The 18819-nt window shown below is 38.4% G+C and overlaps 1 protein-coding gene across 9 annotated transcripts in view; it reads right to left on the minus strand.

Annotated features, from left to right (window-relative positions):
- Positions 1-331: 331 nt before the first annotated feature.
- The window catches only part of LOC140719799 (homeobox-containing protein 1-like), a 67537-nt gene continuing 49049 nt past the window's right edge, over positions 332-18819 (minus strand). For 6 of the 9 annotated variants that reach the window (XM_073034682.1, XM_073034686.1, XM_073034685.1 and 3 more), the window contains exon 10: positions 332-13982. In XM_073034682.1, the coding sequence (XP_072890783.1) occupies positions 13842-13982 (141 nt within the window). In that variant the 3' untranslated portion in view covers positions 332-13841. Of the gene's footprint in view, positions 14002-18819 lie in introns of all 9 variants that reach the window. The other 3 variants (XM_073034690.1, XM_073034687.1, XM_073034689.1) reach the window with 2 other exon arrangements.

Raw genomic sequence — 18819 nt, forward strand, 5'->3', positions numbered from 1 at the left:
TTTTCTCGTTCTTTGTGTGTAAAAACTATCAGGGCCATATTTCTCATTAATTGGAGATTTAAAAGCTTTTGCCACAGCAGGCCTTTTTACAACAGAATTCTACATTTGAACATTCGAGAATCATATGTAACTAGATTTAAACATTAAGCACATTTCTGATTGCCCATGAAAGAATTGTGCTCCATTCTAAATCATCCATTGTATCAAAATAAGCATATATGGAAAAATAGTTGTGATTTCTTTCTATCAAGTCTTTTTGATAAAGTCAGTGAAATTAACAACTGTACGTACATAATTAAGAATTTCTTTCCAAAGAAAAAGAGAAACTCCATTTGAACATATTTATTGCTTTATTGGGGTAAAGAAAATTTGAGCTAACCAAAAATTCAATAATGAAAATATACAAAAACTATAAATTGGGTTCTATAACAGTCTACTGTCAAAAGGCACTAATCCAGACCATTAACTACAAATTATATACATATGGAAGCATATGTATGAACACGATAAAGGATGGGATACACAAGCACAGATACAGATAAACCAATTTCTTTTACTTTTCCCTTTTCCTCTTATTTCTCGTCACTTTCCTGGGACAGAATACATGGAAAGGCATTTGACTCCGCTGTGCCACCATGCACTGCATGATCAGCACTGTGATCCTGTCCCTGTAGTGTCAGATGCTTGGTTTATAGTTCTGTGGTTTTGATCTTTCATCTTCGGTTTAAGTTCAAGTGCTCAGCTTGCAGTCAAATCCACAGCCAAGCCTCTGATGACCAACTTCAGTTCTCATCTCAACCACTAGGTGCAATGCTTTACAGTTACATTAACAAAAGGTAATTAAACTGGTGCCGGCCAACCCTACTATTTCAACCGTGCCCAAAAAGTACACCTAATGGCCAAGTAGAGAGAAGCATAGGCATCATTATAGAAACCTGCTGTTGGCCAACCTACGTTTCCAACTGAAGGAGGTAAAAGAACAATTTACAGGGTTGGGGAGTGTATTTTGAAAAAAAAAGTAGGAAACAGAACATGATTACTTTTATAAATTCCACAATATATAGTCACATCAATAGCTGATAGTTCAGTAGGTCAATTTTTTGTTGCATATTTTTGTACATATGTAGATACAGTTAACCTCTGGACATAATATTGACACTACGAAGTGCCCTTAAGTGAAAAATAACCTGAACTTTTAACTAATATGGCAGTAGATTTGTCAACAAATTAGTAAATACACATTCATAGTTGGCATTGCTGAATTTTAGTACAAGCTTAACAGAAAAAAGTTTCCAAACATGTTTTGCTACATTAGTTTAATGGATACTACTAGGTCTATAATTAGAGTTTTTTTTGTAGAATCTTACGTTTAGTTAAACAAATACAAGATGTCCTGTATTTCCTTGGAACTAGATAAAGGAAAAGTTACTTAAATACAGTGCATAAAAATTATTTTTAACAGTAATGATATTACAGTGTACAGTATTTCAAAAAGTTACTTAAAAGTAACTTACATCAAAATTACATATAATGCTTGTAAACTATGCAGAAAAAAAAGATGCTCCCCTAGACATTTTCACAGAAGCCACAATTATACATTTTCTGTTTTGCTTCAAGCTGCACTGAGAAGCTGGTCTAACCCAGTCAATGAGGAGGTCTCCGAGGACATTGCTAATTGTGCTGTGGGCAGTGTAATTACATCCTTTGTATAATTCTCTTAAATATGCAACCGAGCTAGTTTTATACACTAAACATACTGGAGTACAAAAAGTAATTTCTTCTTAAAAAGTGCTTTAAAAAATATTTACAATAATTAGATGTACTTGGACCATTTTTATACACCTTTAGAAATATGACATTTACACTGGCTAACTGGTGAATCAACTCCTCAGACCAAGAAAATGATGTGGGCAGCACTGAGTTTGTATGTGTATATACATATTTATCTTGCTAAACTATAGAATTTAAACCTGTCTTTGTTATACATTTAACTGAAGTCTTTCACAGAAATTACTTGCTGGGAGCAACCCAAGTTTGTCTTTTAAATAACTAGACAGTGAAATAGGATACAAAGTCACGTGCAAAACACTGCTCACAGTACAATGAGTTCTCTTGCAATCTGGTAGATTGGATAGAATAATACTGTACCTTTTCTATTGACCAATAGTGCAATTTAAAAAAAATCATGGTTCAACGACTCCAAGTTAGATTTTTCTTAATTGGTTTTTATCTCCACATTAGTCTAATAAATTGTCAAATTTTGATGTGGGTTCTATTGTAATACACTATCATCCATCTCAATTAGGCAGGACAAAGAAATGAATATGGTAATTATTTGTAAAAATTTCACCTAAAATTAAAAACTCATATCATACATTAAGAAACAAAATAATGAAGCAATTTAAACTATTTGAGAAAAATTTAGATGACTAGCATTAAAATTTCACCACCATCCACAATTTCTTTAAATACATCCACATTGACAGAGCACTACAAACAATTGCCTCGATCTACATCGTTGGTAGTAATTTTACTTAAACCATTCACAGCATGAAAGCTCTTGATTTATTATGACTGGTTACATGAGTTCGGATAAAGAACACATTTTGGTGTCCACAACTTCTACTCCAAAGCATACTTTGTTAATTAATACTGGTAGATCTAAGTCTTGGTTTACATTTGTAAACCACAACTTCTGTTGTAGATACAACTTGCTCATGAATTTGAAATGTTAAGTTTTATCACGATCATGAACATTGAATGCACGTCAATGCAGTCATTCCACAACGACTGGATAACTAATGTATTAACAATATAAAAAGCTATTCCGATGAATGGTAATGGGTATGTCTCTTAAATAAATGGTATTCCTGGCTTAAAACTTTAAACCCACCTTTCAAGAAATATAAATGTGATCTTCAAACCACTGTATCCCAGATCTCAAAACAAACACTTTACCTAAGACAGTCTTTCACAATCTCAGTAAATCCCGAAGTACTTTGAATCCAAGTAGTAGTTTAGACAGTTAACCTGGACCCACTTTTCCTACAGTCCCATTCTGAATTTCTGATGTGATGATATGAAATGGACATACTGTGACGACTCCCAAAGTGAAGTCAAGTCGTCCAGTCATCACTCCCCTCCTCTTTCCAATTGATCAGAGTTTTAAATGGATTACTGCCACCATCTACTATATACAGGTATATTTCTACAAAGAATAAGTTGCATTTGAAAAATGTTTCTTGAACTCCAAAACTGGTTGATTGTAACTGAACTGAAGAATGAGAACAACTGCAACTTGATAGACTGACAATCACTGTGGTCAACTGGTTAAGAGATCCAGTGTGTAAATGAAGCACTTGCTCTCTAAAGTGAGCTTACGAGAATAAAGGAGGCACTTCTAGTGGAAAATGCATGTTCTCATTTTTAAGATTCTACCCATAAAGACGATTCAAAACTTGATTATTTTATCTGTGAAAATCAATAAGCAATTCACAAACTTATGGAGTTTTTGAGAGGGTAGGTGTATCAAAATGAACCCAACGGAGCAGCTAAGACTCACTCACTTACTACAATAATATGCATTTGTCTGGTCACCTAGCCATAGAGAACAAGATGGCAGCAGCTGTAATCTGTATACTTCTGTGAATATAAGCGTTTTGGGACAATGGGCCAGGATTTGCAGGAAGTTTATAGAAATTAATACAAAGAACATATCAACTACAAATAGGGGACCCTGAAACCCTTTAAAACATTTATGATTACTTAAATGCAACAACTAGGGCCTCCCCAGTTGATCCATCAGAAGTACAGAGGTATACAAAATTATGAGGGGTACAGACAGGGTAAAAATGCAAGCAGGCTTTTTCCACTGAGGTTGGGTGGGACTACAACCAGAGGTCATGGGTTAAGAGTGATAGGTGAAAAGTTTAAAGGGAACATGAAGGGAATCTTCTTCACTCAAGAGGCTGATGGGAGTAGGCAATTCAAATGGTTTGGCACGAACTAGAAGGGCCAAAGGGCCTGTTTCTATAATTCTAAGTACCGATTCGGAAGAATGCTCGTCTAATAGAATCAGTAGACTGGATAGGTTGAGATGAAAGCTGGTTTGTCCTGGAATGAAGGATATTTTTATTGTTGTCCACACTTGTGCCAGAAGTGGAGCAGAAACATTACACTGATGTAAGTCTGATACAAGTTATCCGGGCACATTTAACTAAATGAAAAGACCACTGTGGTTCATTTGCTCATAGGTGACTATTTTGAGCCAAATGTTAAGTCTGTGCTGCTGAAGAGCCTAAAGATCAATAGAAGTGTTTTTATTTGAGAGGGCAAGGTGGCAGCTGTGCACAATGGACGTATTAGCAAGCAGATTTCCCACACTGGTACAGAGATATTATTTCACCTACCCTAACGTCGTCAACAATCAGAAAGGAAACATTTGGGAATGGAAAAAGTACATTTGAATATTTTTCTTAAGAAGTGATAAATAGAATAAAACTGAGTTGTTAAAATTGTTTTGCACTCTTCCCCTACAATTCACAAAGAGTAATTCTGGTATACAGTGTATTTATCCCAGTAAAATAAAGTGCACAAAGCTGAACTGTTTGGTGAATGATAGTTGAAGTGCACAGTAGTTTCACAGCTTTCCATCTTCTAAAGAGAGGCATTTTCAAACTTGAAGAGTGCTGAGAACTTCTTACAGAATTAAACCTAACAGAACAGTCACAGCCTCCCTAATCTTCCCTGTATTTTCAAGATTTTTTTCTTGAATATCTATCCAACCTTAATCAAAAAGAGCAAGACACTGAAAATTTTATATTGTTATTTTCAAAATTATTCTGTGTTAAATTTATTTTCCACTTATGATTTAACTATCATTTTTCATCTTGTTGGAGCTGCTAAGCTTTCTCTTAGTGCTTGCTAATAATACATTGCATAGCAAGCAGAAGCAAGTATTTATATCTTGCAAACACGAAAAAAAAAAAAAATCGGTAGATGCTGGAAATACAAAGCAACCCACACAAAATACTGGAAGAACTCAGTGGTCAGGCAGCATCTATGAAAATGAATAAATAGTCAACGTCTTGGGCCAAGACCCTTCTTCAGGACTGGTGAAGGGTCTCAGCCTGAAACATCGACCGTTCACTCTTTTCCATAGACGCTGCCTGGCCTGCTGAGTTCCTCTGGCATTTTGTGTGTGTTGCTTATACCTTACTCTTGTTGGTACAGGCCTTTAGCCTACTTCTACCAAACCTACTGGTACCCCGTATGAAATCAATTAATTGTACATAAACTATTTCTGTTTTAACTAATTAACTTCACTTTTTAACAAAAAAGTGGTACTTATGAACAGAAACACTATACAAACGTAATTCAGTTAAGTTTTCATGGTTCTGATTGTGCATCTAAATGGTTATCATTTTAATCATTTAAATGGCATTTCACTGACGCATACAGAATCCTATTAATTTCAGAACATGTATAGAGGGCAATGTTAAAATTATCAGATTACTGTGTCATTTTTCTACTTCAACAGTGATGACAACTGGCAGTGTTTTGGAAAGGACTTACCACTGTCTAAAACGTATATTGATTTAAACGGTTCGCTTTCCTTTGCAAGCTAAGGCTCTAAAACACTGACATCTCAGGCAGTGCACCTCGTGGAACTGTCACTTTCACAGGGTATGCAGCCAAAGATTGCGATTAGTATAACAAACATGAGAAAATCTGCAGACATTGGAAATCCAAAGCAACACACACGGAGTGCAGAAGGAACTCAGCAGGCCAGGCAGCATCTACGGAAAAGAGAAAACAGTCGACATTTCAGGCCGAGACCCTTCCTCAGGATGTCGTCTGTTTATTCTTTTCCGTAGATGCTGCCTGGCCTGCTAAGTTCCTCCAGCATTTTGTGCATGTTGCTTGGGATTAGTAGCAATGGGTCAGCATGAACAGGGTTGGCGGAAGCACCTGCTTCTGTGCCATTACGACTCTGTGAAGATACCGAAGTAATAGTTTGCTGATCTAAATGAGACGAAGACCTCCAACTTGATACTTTCCCCTAGGAATGACTGAAGACGATGGGGGGGGGGGGGGGGGTGCGTGTGGTTGTGTGTTTTTTTAAAGAAGGAAAGAATCAGGAAGTGGGGAAATGGGAAGATTAGTTTTACTGCTCTGACATAGATCCAACAATTAGTCATCAGTGTTAGATAATACACATGGTTGTTTAAAAGTTTTCTATAAAGGTGCTATAAAGTAGCTCCATTAAGAAACATAACACAATTGCAAGGTGTAAGAATCCACCCAAAAGGATGATTATACATGTACCTGCAGAACAGATTCAAAGTACCAGGGAGTGCTGCTGCTCCAACACATTTCTTCACTGGAAAGAAGAGGTTTGCCAGGATGCTGCCTGGATTACAGGGTTTGAGCTAAAAGTTTGGACAAACGTGGGTTGTTCTCTCTAGAGCAGGGGTTCCCAACCTGGGGTCCACGTACCCGATGCTTAACAGTATTGGCCCACAGCATAAAAAAGTTTGGGAACCCCTCCTCTGGAACAGCAGAGGTTCAGAGGCAACCTGATAGTGGGTTTTTTTTTTTTTTTTAAAAAAAAGCATTTTGAGAGGCAAAGATAGGGTGGACAGTCAGAATCTTTTCCCCAGGGCAGAAATGTCAAACACCAGGGGACATCTTTTAAGGTTAGAGGGGAGGAGTTTTGTGTAGAGTGGTAGGTGCCCTGACTGGGTTACCAGGGGCAGTTTGGAGGAGTTCAAGAGGCTTTTGGATAGACAGATGAATGTAAAAAGATATAAGGCTATGAATGCAACACAGGAGATACTCAGTATAATCTGGCATCAAGATTGGCACAATGCGATTGCTGAATGGCCTGTCCAGTGCTGTACTGTTATGTGCAGCCCTCTTGTAGAAGATGCAAAGCTTGACAAAATCAGTGCTACAGTTGAGTGTGGTGCATTATTGTGTACTGTCATACACCTATCTATATCAGTGCAATTATTATCTACCTGGCTCAGCAGTAACTCTTTCACTCTCACTCAAACGTCACCATAGTCTCTCACTTCAAAGTACTGTCTGAGAGCCTTTAAACCAATCCTGTCCTGAATGCTCTGCCAGCTCATATGAAAGAACAACTTACCAGGGTATTTCAAGGAAGAAAGTGGTGTTATCCTGGTGTCCTGAACAACATTCCTCCCCCAGTCAACACCATTAACAATAGATAAACTGGCCATTCATTTCCTGTTGCCTATGGGATCTTTGCACAAATCTTATGTTTTTACTTACTATACAATTGTGATTGCAATTTATTTATTTATTGAGATACCGCGTGGAATTAGCTTCTCCGGCCCGTCGAGCCGAGCCACCCAGCGACCCCCAATTCAACCTTAGCCTAATCACAGGACAATTGACAATGACCAATTACCTACTAACTGGTACGTCTTTGGACTGTGCGAGGAAACTCATGCTTTCCTTGGGGAGTTTGCACAAACTCCTTATAGAGGGTGCTGGGACTAAACTCCAATGCCCCGAGTTGTACTAACTGCCACGCTACTGTGACGGCTAATAGTCACCGCAACACACTAGGCCAGGCCAGGCCAACACAACCTCCTGAGCAAGAAACATCGAGCATTCCTCTGGTGCCTGACCCACTGGGTTCCTGTAGCAGTTTGGTTTTGCCTGCAGAGTACAGCATCCAGTCACTTGCAGCTCCTCAATACAACTGTTTGATTTGTTTTGTCATTTATAACAGATGCCAGAAACAAAATAACAGTTTTGATATAAAGCTATTAATGCTGTTTCTGTTTCCTAAGTTCCTGCCTTCAACTATTTCCTGATTTTATTACTGCAGTCGCTATGTCTGGAAATAATTTATTTTTCATTCTCAACATACGTATTGTATTTATAATACTGCATTTCACTCTAACAGCCTGCTGTCCCATTGGTCCCGGACTAACTCCAATGCAGGGGTTTCCAATCTGGGGTCTGCAGACCCCTCGGTTAATGGTAGGAGTCCATGGCATAACAAATGTTGGGAACCTCTGCTCTAATAGGTGACAAATTTTTTTAAAAAAGGTATTTTTAGCTCCAATAAATCCTCCAGCAACCATTCCTAAATATTGGCCAATTTAAATATTCCTATATTCCTAAATATGGAATTTTACACAATCAAATCTAATTCTAATTTTATATGACATTCCCTAGCAAGCACTTCTTTCAGTTAAAGGTACCAACTTTATTTTTGAAATACTAGATAATCAGAACCCAAATGACTTCAGGGCCCCATGTGAATATGGCACCTTTACAGATATGTCCCAAGTCACATTTTTGTTTAAACATACTTGGACCTTCTCAAGACCAAATACTCTAAATCCACTTAATTCTCCACCCTCAGCCATTAGAGGCAATCTTTAACTTTCTTGTGCTCAGCCGGAAAGGTGATACCTCTAAACAGGTTTCACTGGCATAAAGCTGATAATCTTGAATGATTTTGTTGTTTTGTCTGCCTTTTGAGAAAGTTGAAAAGAAAATTAATACACCATTGTCAAGTTCTGTGCAACTACTACACGGCTGCTCATTGGAAAGTTACGGAAGCATTATTAGTGATTTGTTGATTTTTGTGCATTAGTGTCAAGTAGCTCATGATCTTGAAGTCCCTTCCTGTTTTTGAATGCTGGGAACAAACAGTGACAGGTGAGAGAAAAAGAATTCCATCAGTGGGTCATCAATAATGAGATCTGTATTAGTGCCAGGCACATGGCTTGTAGCAGCACTTATTTAAAGAATACTTTGTTCAGTACTCTGCATTCAAAAACATATTCTACAAGGTGCAATTCTGCTCAGTATAATGCTTTAAATAAGAACGGTATTTTGTCCTAAATAGGAGGAACGAACAGATTTATTCTGTGTGCTGTCTGGAGGTTTGTGTATTAATGAGCATTACAAAAATAACTTGAGTAGTTAATCCAGAAATAACCTTATAAAACTACTTGTATATTTTAACGATGAGCCAGATATTTTTACCCTTCCAGCTATTTTGATGTGGCTTGTTGGAACACAAAATTACAGCCGATGTAGATGACTGATAATTCTGATTCGATCAAGAGAACTGTTAATGAAGACAACCATTCAGGTAGTCAACTGCTTGAATTACAAGGTTCCACAGAATAAATAGCAAATTATGTCTGAATTCATTTGGTGATCAAAATGCATTATTGCTTAATTTAGTGGTTCACTTAATTTTAAACCAAATACTTCAATAAAATTAAAAATTAATTGTAAGTTACTGTAGTTAGTTAAAAAGTCAATTTTGTTCATAAATCATCTCTCACCGGATACCGGTCATGGTTTGATAGGAGATGTGGAGCTGATTATTGCAGGTTTTTGTTGATAATCTTTCAAACTGGAAATACTATTTGCAGCTAAAAATACTGACTGTAATCACCATCTAGATTTAGAGGTAATACTTATGATTTTATCACATTAAACAATGCAATAATCCTAAGATATTTTGATGAAAGTATACATGTTCTAGTTTTTAATTCAAAGAACTATAATGAACATTTAGATTTAACTCTGATCTTAATGCTGTTCATATCCCAAGGTACATGCTTCCAGTCTACAAAATATAATTCATGTTATATTTTAACTCTGGACATTGCTGTCAATTAGTTATTAATGCTTTTGAAGTTATAGAGAAGCCAACTGCTCCAATTACAAATTGCAATTTTCATTCAGCTCCATGAGTGAATTTGTACCTTATGAACTGCACAGTCAGAAGTTACAAATCACCCAATCACATTGTGTAAGTCACATCCCACCGACTAATGTGTAGGATTCTGTTTTCAAACATTTTTCTTTTCAAGTCTATTTAAGGTGACTTCAAAATTTAGTGTCCCTGAAGATACAAAATACAATTACAGGTTCTCTCAGCTTACCAACACCCAACTTATGAAGAGCCCGTACATAATAATAGGCACTAAGGAGACCAGCAGAATGGATTTTCCAGCTCACCTGGTGCTACGGGTGACGTCCTGACATTAGCTGGAATTTTGCCACATCGAACCCATGAAAAATACATTCTAGTGTCAATACACTGATGTCCATTTTGTGAATCTTATCTCGAGACACAACACCCAGGCCAGCAACAATGTAATTTTTTAATTTTTTTTTTAAACTGTTAGTGAGTTAGAAAAGCTTGGCTGCAGTAAATTCTTTTCAAAGGGTATCATTATTAGCCCAAGAGAGGCTGGGGTTAGTACCAACTTTATTAAGTGAGATTTAAAATGCTTCTCTAGACTATCTATTCTGAAGGGGCACCCCACCTCCATTGGCATCTTCACCATGTAGGAACTTTGTCTGCCAGCTTGTGAACTGTTCGAAAGCCGAACAATTCTCAGGAACAGAACCCTGCTGTAAGCTGTGAGGACCCGTATTAACATATGTATGACATGTATCTGACATCTTAATCCATTAAGACACGAGCTAGAAGCTCCTTTAAAACTTCATGCAAAAGAATGCCATTTGAAGGCATTGTTTCTATCATAATATGGGAAAAAATCATTGAGAGAGTTTGCTTGAAAAACAAAAAAAACTGCAGATGCTGGAAATTTGGAATAAACCCAGAAAATACTGGAATTACTGGTTTAGTCAGGGAGTAATTGTAGAGGGAGAACTGATTCAGAAAACCTTTCTCCTGCAGCTCAAAAATACTTGTTCACAAACTTCTCCCAGTTCTAATGGAAGGTCATCAATATGAATCAATTTCTCTCTTGCAATGCTCTCCGATATGTAGATCCAGTATTTCCTGTCACTGTTAAAGTCGATTTGTGCTTCAACTCTAAAGTATTAGTTAGAACATGGTAAAAGTAACATAACTAGGTGATAACTAGATTAACCAATGGCAAACAGTAAACAAAGTTGAGACAATCCGTTAACTGCAATAAATATCTGAAACTGAGAAGGGCCACCATAACAGATTGTCTACATGGTTAAAATTAGTTGAAGCTTTGTTCAGCATTATTCCAAAAAGGGCAGAATATCTAGAATACTGACTCTGGTAATAATCAAAATAACACTTCTTTTCCAGTGTTGTAGGGATAACAACCAAGCAAATTAATTTATGCAACACTGAAGCCATTATCCTAGCAGCAACACAGGCTATGTTAGCTTAGCAAACCAGCATCATTATAGACTGGGACTAGACCAGCTTGTTTTGAGATTCCACGCTAACTTAGCAAACCCAAGGAGATAATAATTTTAACTGAACCACTTCACAGGAAGCAGGATTTGTTTAGTTAGCATCTAGAATTGAATCCATGGCTATGATACGCATTTTTTTAAATATCTGCTTCATTTTTTGGAAGCCTTCCTCAGCAACAGAAGCTGAAAGTGGATAGCAGTTACCCCTTGGGGGTGACATAAAGGGTACTGAACTTGAGGTAAGGAAACATTCACAAAATGATTTTTAAAAAAAACAAAATTTCGCTCAATTTCAACTTTGGGAGATGTGGAAAACCATTACAAACTAAATACAGTGGATTCCGGTTAATTAGGCCGTCAGTTAATCAAGGCAGCTGCCTATTCTTTAAGAACAAAAACTAATAAAGAAAATAGCCCGCTTTCCCTTCATTCCTTTGGGACATGATGCCACTTAATTGGGACAGGAGATTAGTCGAACAGGTTCTAACTAGCATCAGTCATGCACATTTCTGTGGCCGTTAGATGCTACACTCTGCTTAGACTGAATAGTTACAAAATTATGTTAGTTGCATGTGTTTCTGTTCAAAAAGCAGTGATTTTTGTCACAAATAGTTGGTGAGAAATAAGCAGCAAGACAATTCAGAACTGTTTTGCTCACTGCGGTTTCAAGCATTCAGGCTTGGAGATGCCAGAAATGCAGAAGTGAAAATGAAATGATTTCACTGCTCCGACATGTTAGAAGCTACAAAGAACTTGAAGATATTGACAATCATATTGAATGCTCCAATGAAAATGAAGATTTAGAGGATGTAATTGTTGAAAGCATTGTATGAAGGCAGTCCATTGTCTGCACTGATTTTGTTTATTGCATACACTGGATGAATTCCCCTGTCGATAAACTACTACGAATTAATGCACAGTTTTATAGTACTGTGGTAGTATTGGTAGAGATCTAATTTGTTCTGTATTTCATTTAAATATGTAACTTCCATGAAACTTGTCTAACTGGGCCAAAACGTACTGGTTCCAATGTGCCGCAAATAACTGGAATCCACTGTATCTGGTTAATCATGTTTTACAACACATTAAAGAACTAGTCACGAAGTCACTCGGGTTGCTTGTTCTGCGGGCAACTAGATTACAAACGAGCACAAAGTTTGAATCTGACAATCAGTATTCAGCCACCTACCCACCCCATTTGCTGTTAACCTTCTTACACCATTGTCCATCTGAGTACAGTAGCGTCACTGGGAACCTCCATTTCTTGGTTAGCGTGCCTCAGTCAATGCAACAGAAGGTACACTCAGTCCGCACAGTGAACAATCCTATTATACTCGGCAATCCCACGTGCCTGCAGCTGTCATTTACTGAACACCAATTTCCAAAAAGCCAGAAGTCTAAGGTTTTAAAAAAGCAATGCTATTTTACATAGTCTTGTTGGATAGTGTTCTAGTATTAGATATAACAAAACCTCTATAGCACTGAGAAAAATCTTCTATCTTGGAGGGAGATGTTCAGCAAATAGGCTGTGAACTCATTGCTTAGGCAAGACAGTGATAATAAAGCAACATAACTTTTCTTTGCAACAAATTTGATACTGGATTAAAGTTTATAACCATCTATAAACAGAAAAATGCTTTAAAATGGTACTGCAGTGATGGTAACTAATTATAAGGAAAATGACTATTAGATCTGAGATCACCGCAACAGTAAATATCTTTTAATTGGCATTAATTAGAACCTTACTTCTGGGGAAGTGGAAATTGGCAAAGTTGTCTCTTTTAGATCTGTCAGATCCAAACATTTTGTTCCTCTAAGTTCTGATGCAAATTCCAAAATGTAACATTTAGTTACTATAAAAATGATCATTTAATTGTGTGCACAAATAGATATGAAGAGGCGGTTGAAAGCTTATCCAAAGGATGCCTGCAAGCTGAAGTACAACCAAACCTTCTACAGTTAAGTGAACTTTCATTCAAAATGAAAAACAGAACGAAAAGGAAATTATTTGACCAAGGAATGGATATATAGCACTTGTCTTATTTTAAAAACAGGCTGAAAAGTAGGGGCCAACGAACAATGACCAATCTGAAACACCAGGTTTAAAATCCAGAATGGGAACATATGGAGCTGTATGTTTCTCGGTTTCCAGGAACTGGAGCCTCGAAGAAACTGCACTCCGTGTGTGTTCTGGGCCCTTATAACTTCTGACTGCAGGCCAGTTTAGTCTGGTTTGACTTTTTGTTCGTACCTCCCTAATAAAAAACTAGCTATGTAAAATTTAGAAAATAGAAAATGCTTTTATTTTGCCTTCAGCTAATAGTTTCAACTGTATTGAGTAATGTGCAGTAATACATTAAAAAAGTTTCCTTTTTGAATTCACAGTCAGCCGTCAGCAAACCTTAGCTCTAGTCACACCTGACAACTTCTAGTCACTGATATGTTAATATGAGATGATCACATTGGCAGCTATAAAAAATGAGAACTTTTCTTTCAATTTAACAGACAGCGACAAACAAATGATAAATATACATCTAATAGTCTGTTGCAGAACAGTACATATAACAGGGAAGAAGGTGGCTATAGTCTATAACATTATATAATCCTGATTGCCTTCAGCCTTACGTTCAATCATCGTCGATTGCTTCTGTCTTGATCTCACTTCCACCCTGGCCGGCCAAAGCTAGGACTGAATGATTGACAGCTGCCATTTCGACAGCCAATGAGATGGGATCTTGCTGATGGTCACTATGACAAGTATTTTCATCCTGAGAGGGAAAACACAAACTGCCATATAAGTAGCACAGGAACAAATACAAAAATAAACACACAATGCTACAGCTAAGAATTAAGGTATGCTGGCTGTATGTATTACACAATGAAGTACCGATTATCCTCTCATCAGCAATCTGAATGACCCAGGTACTACACAATCTGTCTAAAATACCCACAAACTAAGTGCTTTTCCCCAAATTATTTTACAAGCATTTCATTTTTTTTAATATAAGCTCTTGCAAGATGTGCAAAATGTGGGAGAGCTGGGAGACCTCCAGCACATCTCCAGTACCGCTATTTGGGAGACCTCCAGTATCGCTACATATGTGTGAAGTGCATCTGGGTGCAGCTCCTGGAACTGGAGCCAAAGGTAGATGATCTTTGGCTCATACGGGAGAATAAGGAGGTCATAGGTAGGAGCTACAGAAAAGTAGTCGCTACTACTGTTGGGTAGGGTGAGGGGGGGAAACATCCTAGCAGGGGAAAGCTGCAGAGGTCTCTGGCACTGATTTTGGCTCTATGGCTCGGATGGAAGTGGGGGAGGAGCAGTAGTGATATGGGATTTAGGGGAACAGAGGAGATTTTGAGAACGTGAAAGGGATTCCCGGATGGTATGTTATCTCCCAGGTGCTAGGGTCAGGGATGTCTCAGATCAGACCCACCACATTCAAAAGTAGAAGTGTGAATAGCAGAAGGTGATGGTACACAGTAGGAAAAGAGATGAGGTCCTGAAAAGTGAATAAAGGGAGCGAGGTCAGGAGCTGAAAAGTAGGACCTCACTTATAGTGCCATGCAACAGTGAGGGCAAGAATAGGCTGATATGGCAGATGAATGTGTGGCTGAAGAATTGATGCAGAGGGCAGGGTTTCAGAATTCTGAATCATTGGGTTCTCTTTTGGAGAAGGTATGGCCTGTACAAAGGGACAGGGTACATCTGAACTCAAGGGGGACCAATATCCTTGCGGGCAGGTTTGTGAAAGCTGTTGGGCAGAATTTGAACTAGAAAGGAGCTAGAATGATAGGTCAGAGGGTGGAGCAATTGGTGTAAAGACAGATACAAAGAGGAAGGATAGGCAGTGGATAGGGCTTAAATGCAGTGGGCCAGATGGGTTTAATGTGCGATGTATTAGGACAGTGGTTCCCAAACTCTTCTATGCCCCACACCCCTAGGAAATGTTTAATTAATGTTTGCACCCCCTACAAAAGTAATATCACATTTGAAGATGAAGAAGTCTAATTTCTAATTATAAGCGGGAGACTGGAGTGTGCTTGGGACAAACGTTACTACCACTTCTCAAGGCACACTGGCAGCTGGCTGAGTGATGACTCGTGACTTGTCACTCAAGGACACAAGCCACTCTTTGTCGCACCCCCTGAGGGTGTGGGCACCCCAGTATTAGGATGACGAATTTAGAGCGTAGATCAATACATGGAACTACAGTGTTGTGGCCATTACTGGGTCTTGGCTGTCAGAAGAGCAGGAATGGATGCAGGATGTTCCAGGGTCAAATACTTCACAAGGGACAGGGAGGAAGGTAAAAGAGGTGGGGGAGTGGCATTGCTAGTCAGGGATAATATCACAGCTGCAGAAAGGGAAGATATGGAGAGATTGACTGCTGAGTCAGCGTGAGTGGAAGACAGAAACCGGGAGGGAGCAATCGGTCTTTTGAGAGTATTCTACACACCCTCCCACCCAAGAGCAGCAAAAGCACCGAGGAGCAGATTGGGAGGCAGATTTTTAGAGAGGCGCAAAATAACAGGGCTGTTGTCATGGGTCAACTTACTAATATTGACTGGCACCTTCTTAGTGCAAAAGATTTCGAAGGGGTGGAATTGTCAGGTGTGACCAGGAAGGCTTCCCGACAGGCTGACTGGAGGAGGGGCCAGACAGGATCTGGTGTTTGGTTCCTGTGTCAGATCTCTCGGTGAGTGAACATTTCAAAGACAGTGACTGAAGTTCCCTGACTTTTCCCATGTTGTCTGCTCCTATCCCTCTCCAAGGCTATGATAAAGTATTTAATTGAGGAAGAGAGAATTATAATGCTATTAGGCAGGAACTTGGGAGCATAAATTGGGAACAGATGTACTCAGGGAACTGCATAATGGAAATATGGTTGTTGTTTTGAGGGTTCTGAATGGGTTTGTCCCATTTGTCCCGTGGAACGGATGGTAGGGTGAGCAATAAGCTAGTGACGAGGAAGAAAGGACTGTACATAAGGTTTGGGAAGCAAAGATCAGACAGGGCTCTAGAGAGTTACAAGCTAGCCAGGAAGGAGCTTAAGAATGGAGTTAGGAAAGCTAGGAGGAGGGCAGGAGAATGCCTCGGTCAGTAGGATTAAGGAAAAGCCCAATGTATTCTACACATATGTGAAGAAGAGAAGGATGACTAGAGTGAGGATAAGTCTGATCAGGGATAAGCATGCTGGAGGTAGGGGAGGTCCTTAGCGAATACTTTGATTCAGTATTCACCAGTGAGAGGGACCTTGAGATTTGAGAGGACAGTGTGAAGCATGCTAAATATACTGGAACACTTCGATGATGTCAAGAAAGAGGATGTGCTGTAACTTTTGAAAAACATTAGAATAGTCATGTCCCTAGGTTTAATCCAGGTTACTGTGGGAAGTGAGGGAAGAGACTGTTGTGCTGTTTGCATGATCTTTGTGTCCTCACTGGCCATGGAAGCAGTATCAGAATATTGGAGCGCAGCAAATATTATTTCTTTGTTCGAAAAAGGTACGTGTTAGGGATAATAGACCAGTGAACCTCACATCTGTGGTGGGTAGCTATTGGAGAGGATACTTAGAGACAGGATTTATGAGCATTTAGAGAAGTATAGTCTCAACAGGGATAGTCAACATGGCTTTATGAGAGTCAGGTTGAATTCTTCAAGGAAGTGACAAAACAAATTGATGAAGGTAGAGCAGTGGATGTGGTGTGTATGGATTTTAGTGAGGCTTCCTCAAGATCGGCTCATTTAGAAAGTCAGGAGGAATGAGATCAAGGGAAACTTGGCTGTGTGGATTTGGAATTGGTTTGTGCACGGAAGGCAGAGGGTAACAGATGGAGTATAGTCTGTCTGGAGGTTGGTGACCAGTGGTGTTCGGCATGGATCTGGTCTGGGACCCCTGCATTTTGTGATTTTTATAATGACCTGGATGAGTAAGTGAAAGGATGAGTCAGTAAGTTTGCAGAAGACAGAGGCAGATACATTAGGGACATTTATACAACTCTTCGATAGGCACATTAATGAAAGAAAAGTAGAAGGCTGTGCAGGTGGAAAGCCTTAGCTTTATCAGGGAGTAGACGGACAGGTCGGCACAACATTATGGGCCTAAGGGCCTATACTGTGCTGCACTGTTTTGTGTTCATATCACTTCTTGTCATTTTTGAGGATAACTTTGGCTGTGAATACTCAAAATTCTTTAACACAAATATAAATACCACCAATGTATTAAATACCTAATATATAAATATTAATAGTACCAAGTCATAAATATATATACTATCTGATCCTGAATATATAAATACCACCAATTGCTAGTTGAATAAAGAAATTTTAAATATTAAAAATCTGGCTTATCAAAAACATTCTCTGGGTGCTTTGTAATGTTTTGTGGTTAAATCAATGAATGTGTTGTTTTAAAAGGAACAGAAAAATAATCAGCCAACAGTGTTCTTATAAACGAAATAATACCGTGGGGCGGCAGGTAGCATAGCATTCTAGCACAATGCTTTACAGTTCCAGTGACCTGGGTTCAATTCCCACAGATGCCAGCAATGAGTTTGTACGTTCTCCCCGTGACTGCGTGGGTTTCCTCCGGGTGCTCTGGTTCCCCCCCCCCCCCCCCACCCCACAGTCCAAGGATGTACTGATTAGTACGTTAATTAATCATTGTAAATTGTCCCAATGATTAGGCTGGGAGTAAATCGGGGGTTACTGGACAGTTTGGCTCAAAGAGCCATAAGGGCCTATTCCACACTGCACGTCAACGAATGAATAACTGAATGAACAAGCAAATGAATAAATAAATATCTAATTCAGGTATCCACTCAGGAATGGCATCAACTGAAAGACACCTGAAAATTAGTTTTCTATGTTAATAATTACATGTTGTGGGAAACAAAGAATCTTACTTAAGAATGCCAACCAAACTTAAAATATGTTTTTTATATGTAATATAAGTTTTCAGGTATCCTTGTGCAAATATTTTCATTGATGGCCAATCCGATTCCTTAAAACCAAGAAACATGAAGATTGGTTTCTGGCGAGTACCCAGGAGTGGATGTTAAGTTTGTAAACAAGTTTTGCAGATTTGATAATACATACTGTGGTGAAACCATCACAGCTTCCATTTTTTATAATAATGCTTGCCTGGCGCCTTAAACTACCAAAAGCATTACATATTGTTTTCATGCAACACAAATACCAATGTCTACTGTTGGCCCTGCTTTATGACATTTACTCTATTAGAAATCATATTCATAAATTTCTAATAATTTGTAAAAAGACAAGTTTTCAAACTGTGCATCTGCAAGTCTCTAATCAGAATCAGGTTTAAAACTACTGGCATATGTCGTGAATTTATTAACTTTGCCACAGCGGTACAATGAAATACATAATAATAGAAGAAAAAAACTGAATTGCAATATGAACATATATATTAAATAGTTTAATTAAATAAAAAGTGCAAAAAAATCAATCTAGATTGATTTTCATTCCAGTATGGTTCTGAACTCCAATCTACTATAATAGGCTTTGGCTACATCAACAGAAATTTATGAATGGAAAATCATGTTTAGCAAATCTGCTAGAGACTGTTATGACTGTAA

Source organism: Hemitrygon akajei, chromosome 32 (assembly GCF_048418815.1).
Source record: "Hemitrygon akajei chromosome 32, sHemAka1.3, whole genome shotgun sequence".
NCBI lineage: Eukaryota > Metazoa > Chordata > Chondrichthyes > Myliobatiformes > Dasyatidae > Hemitrygon > Hemitrygon akajei.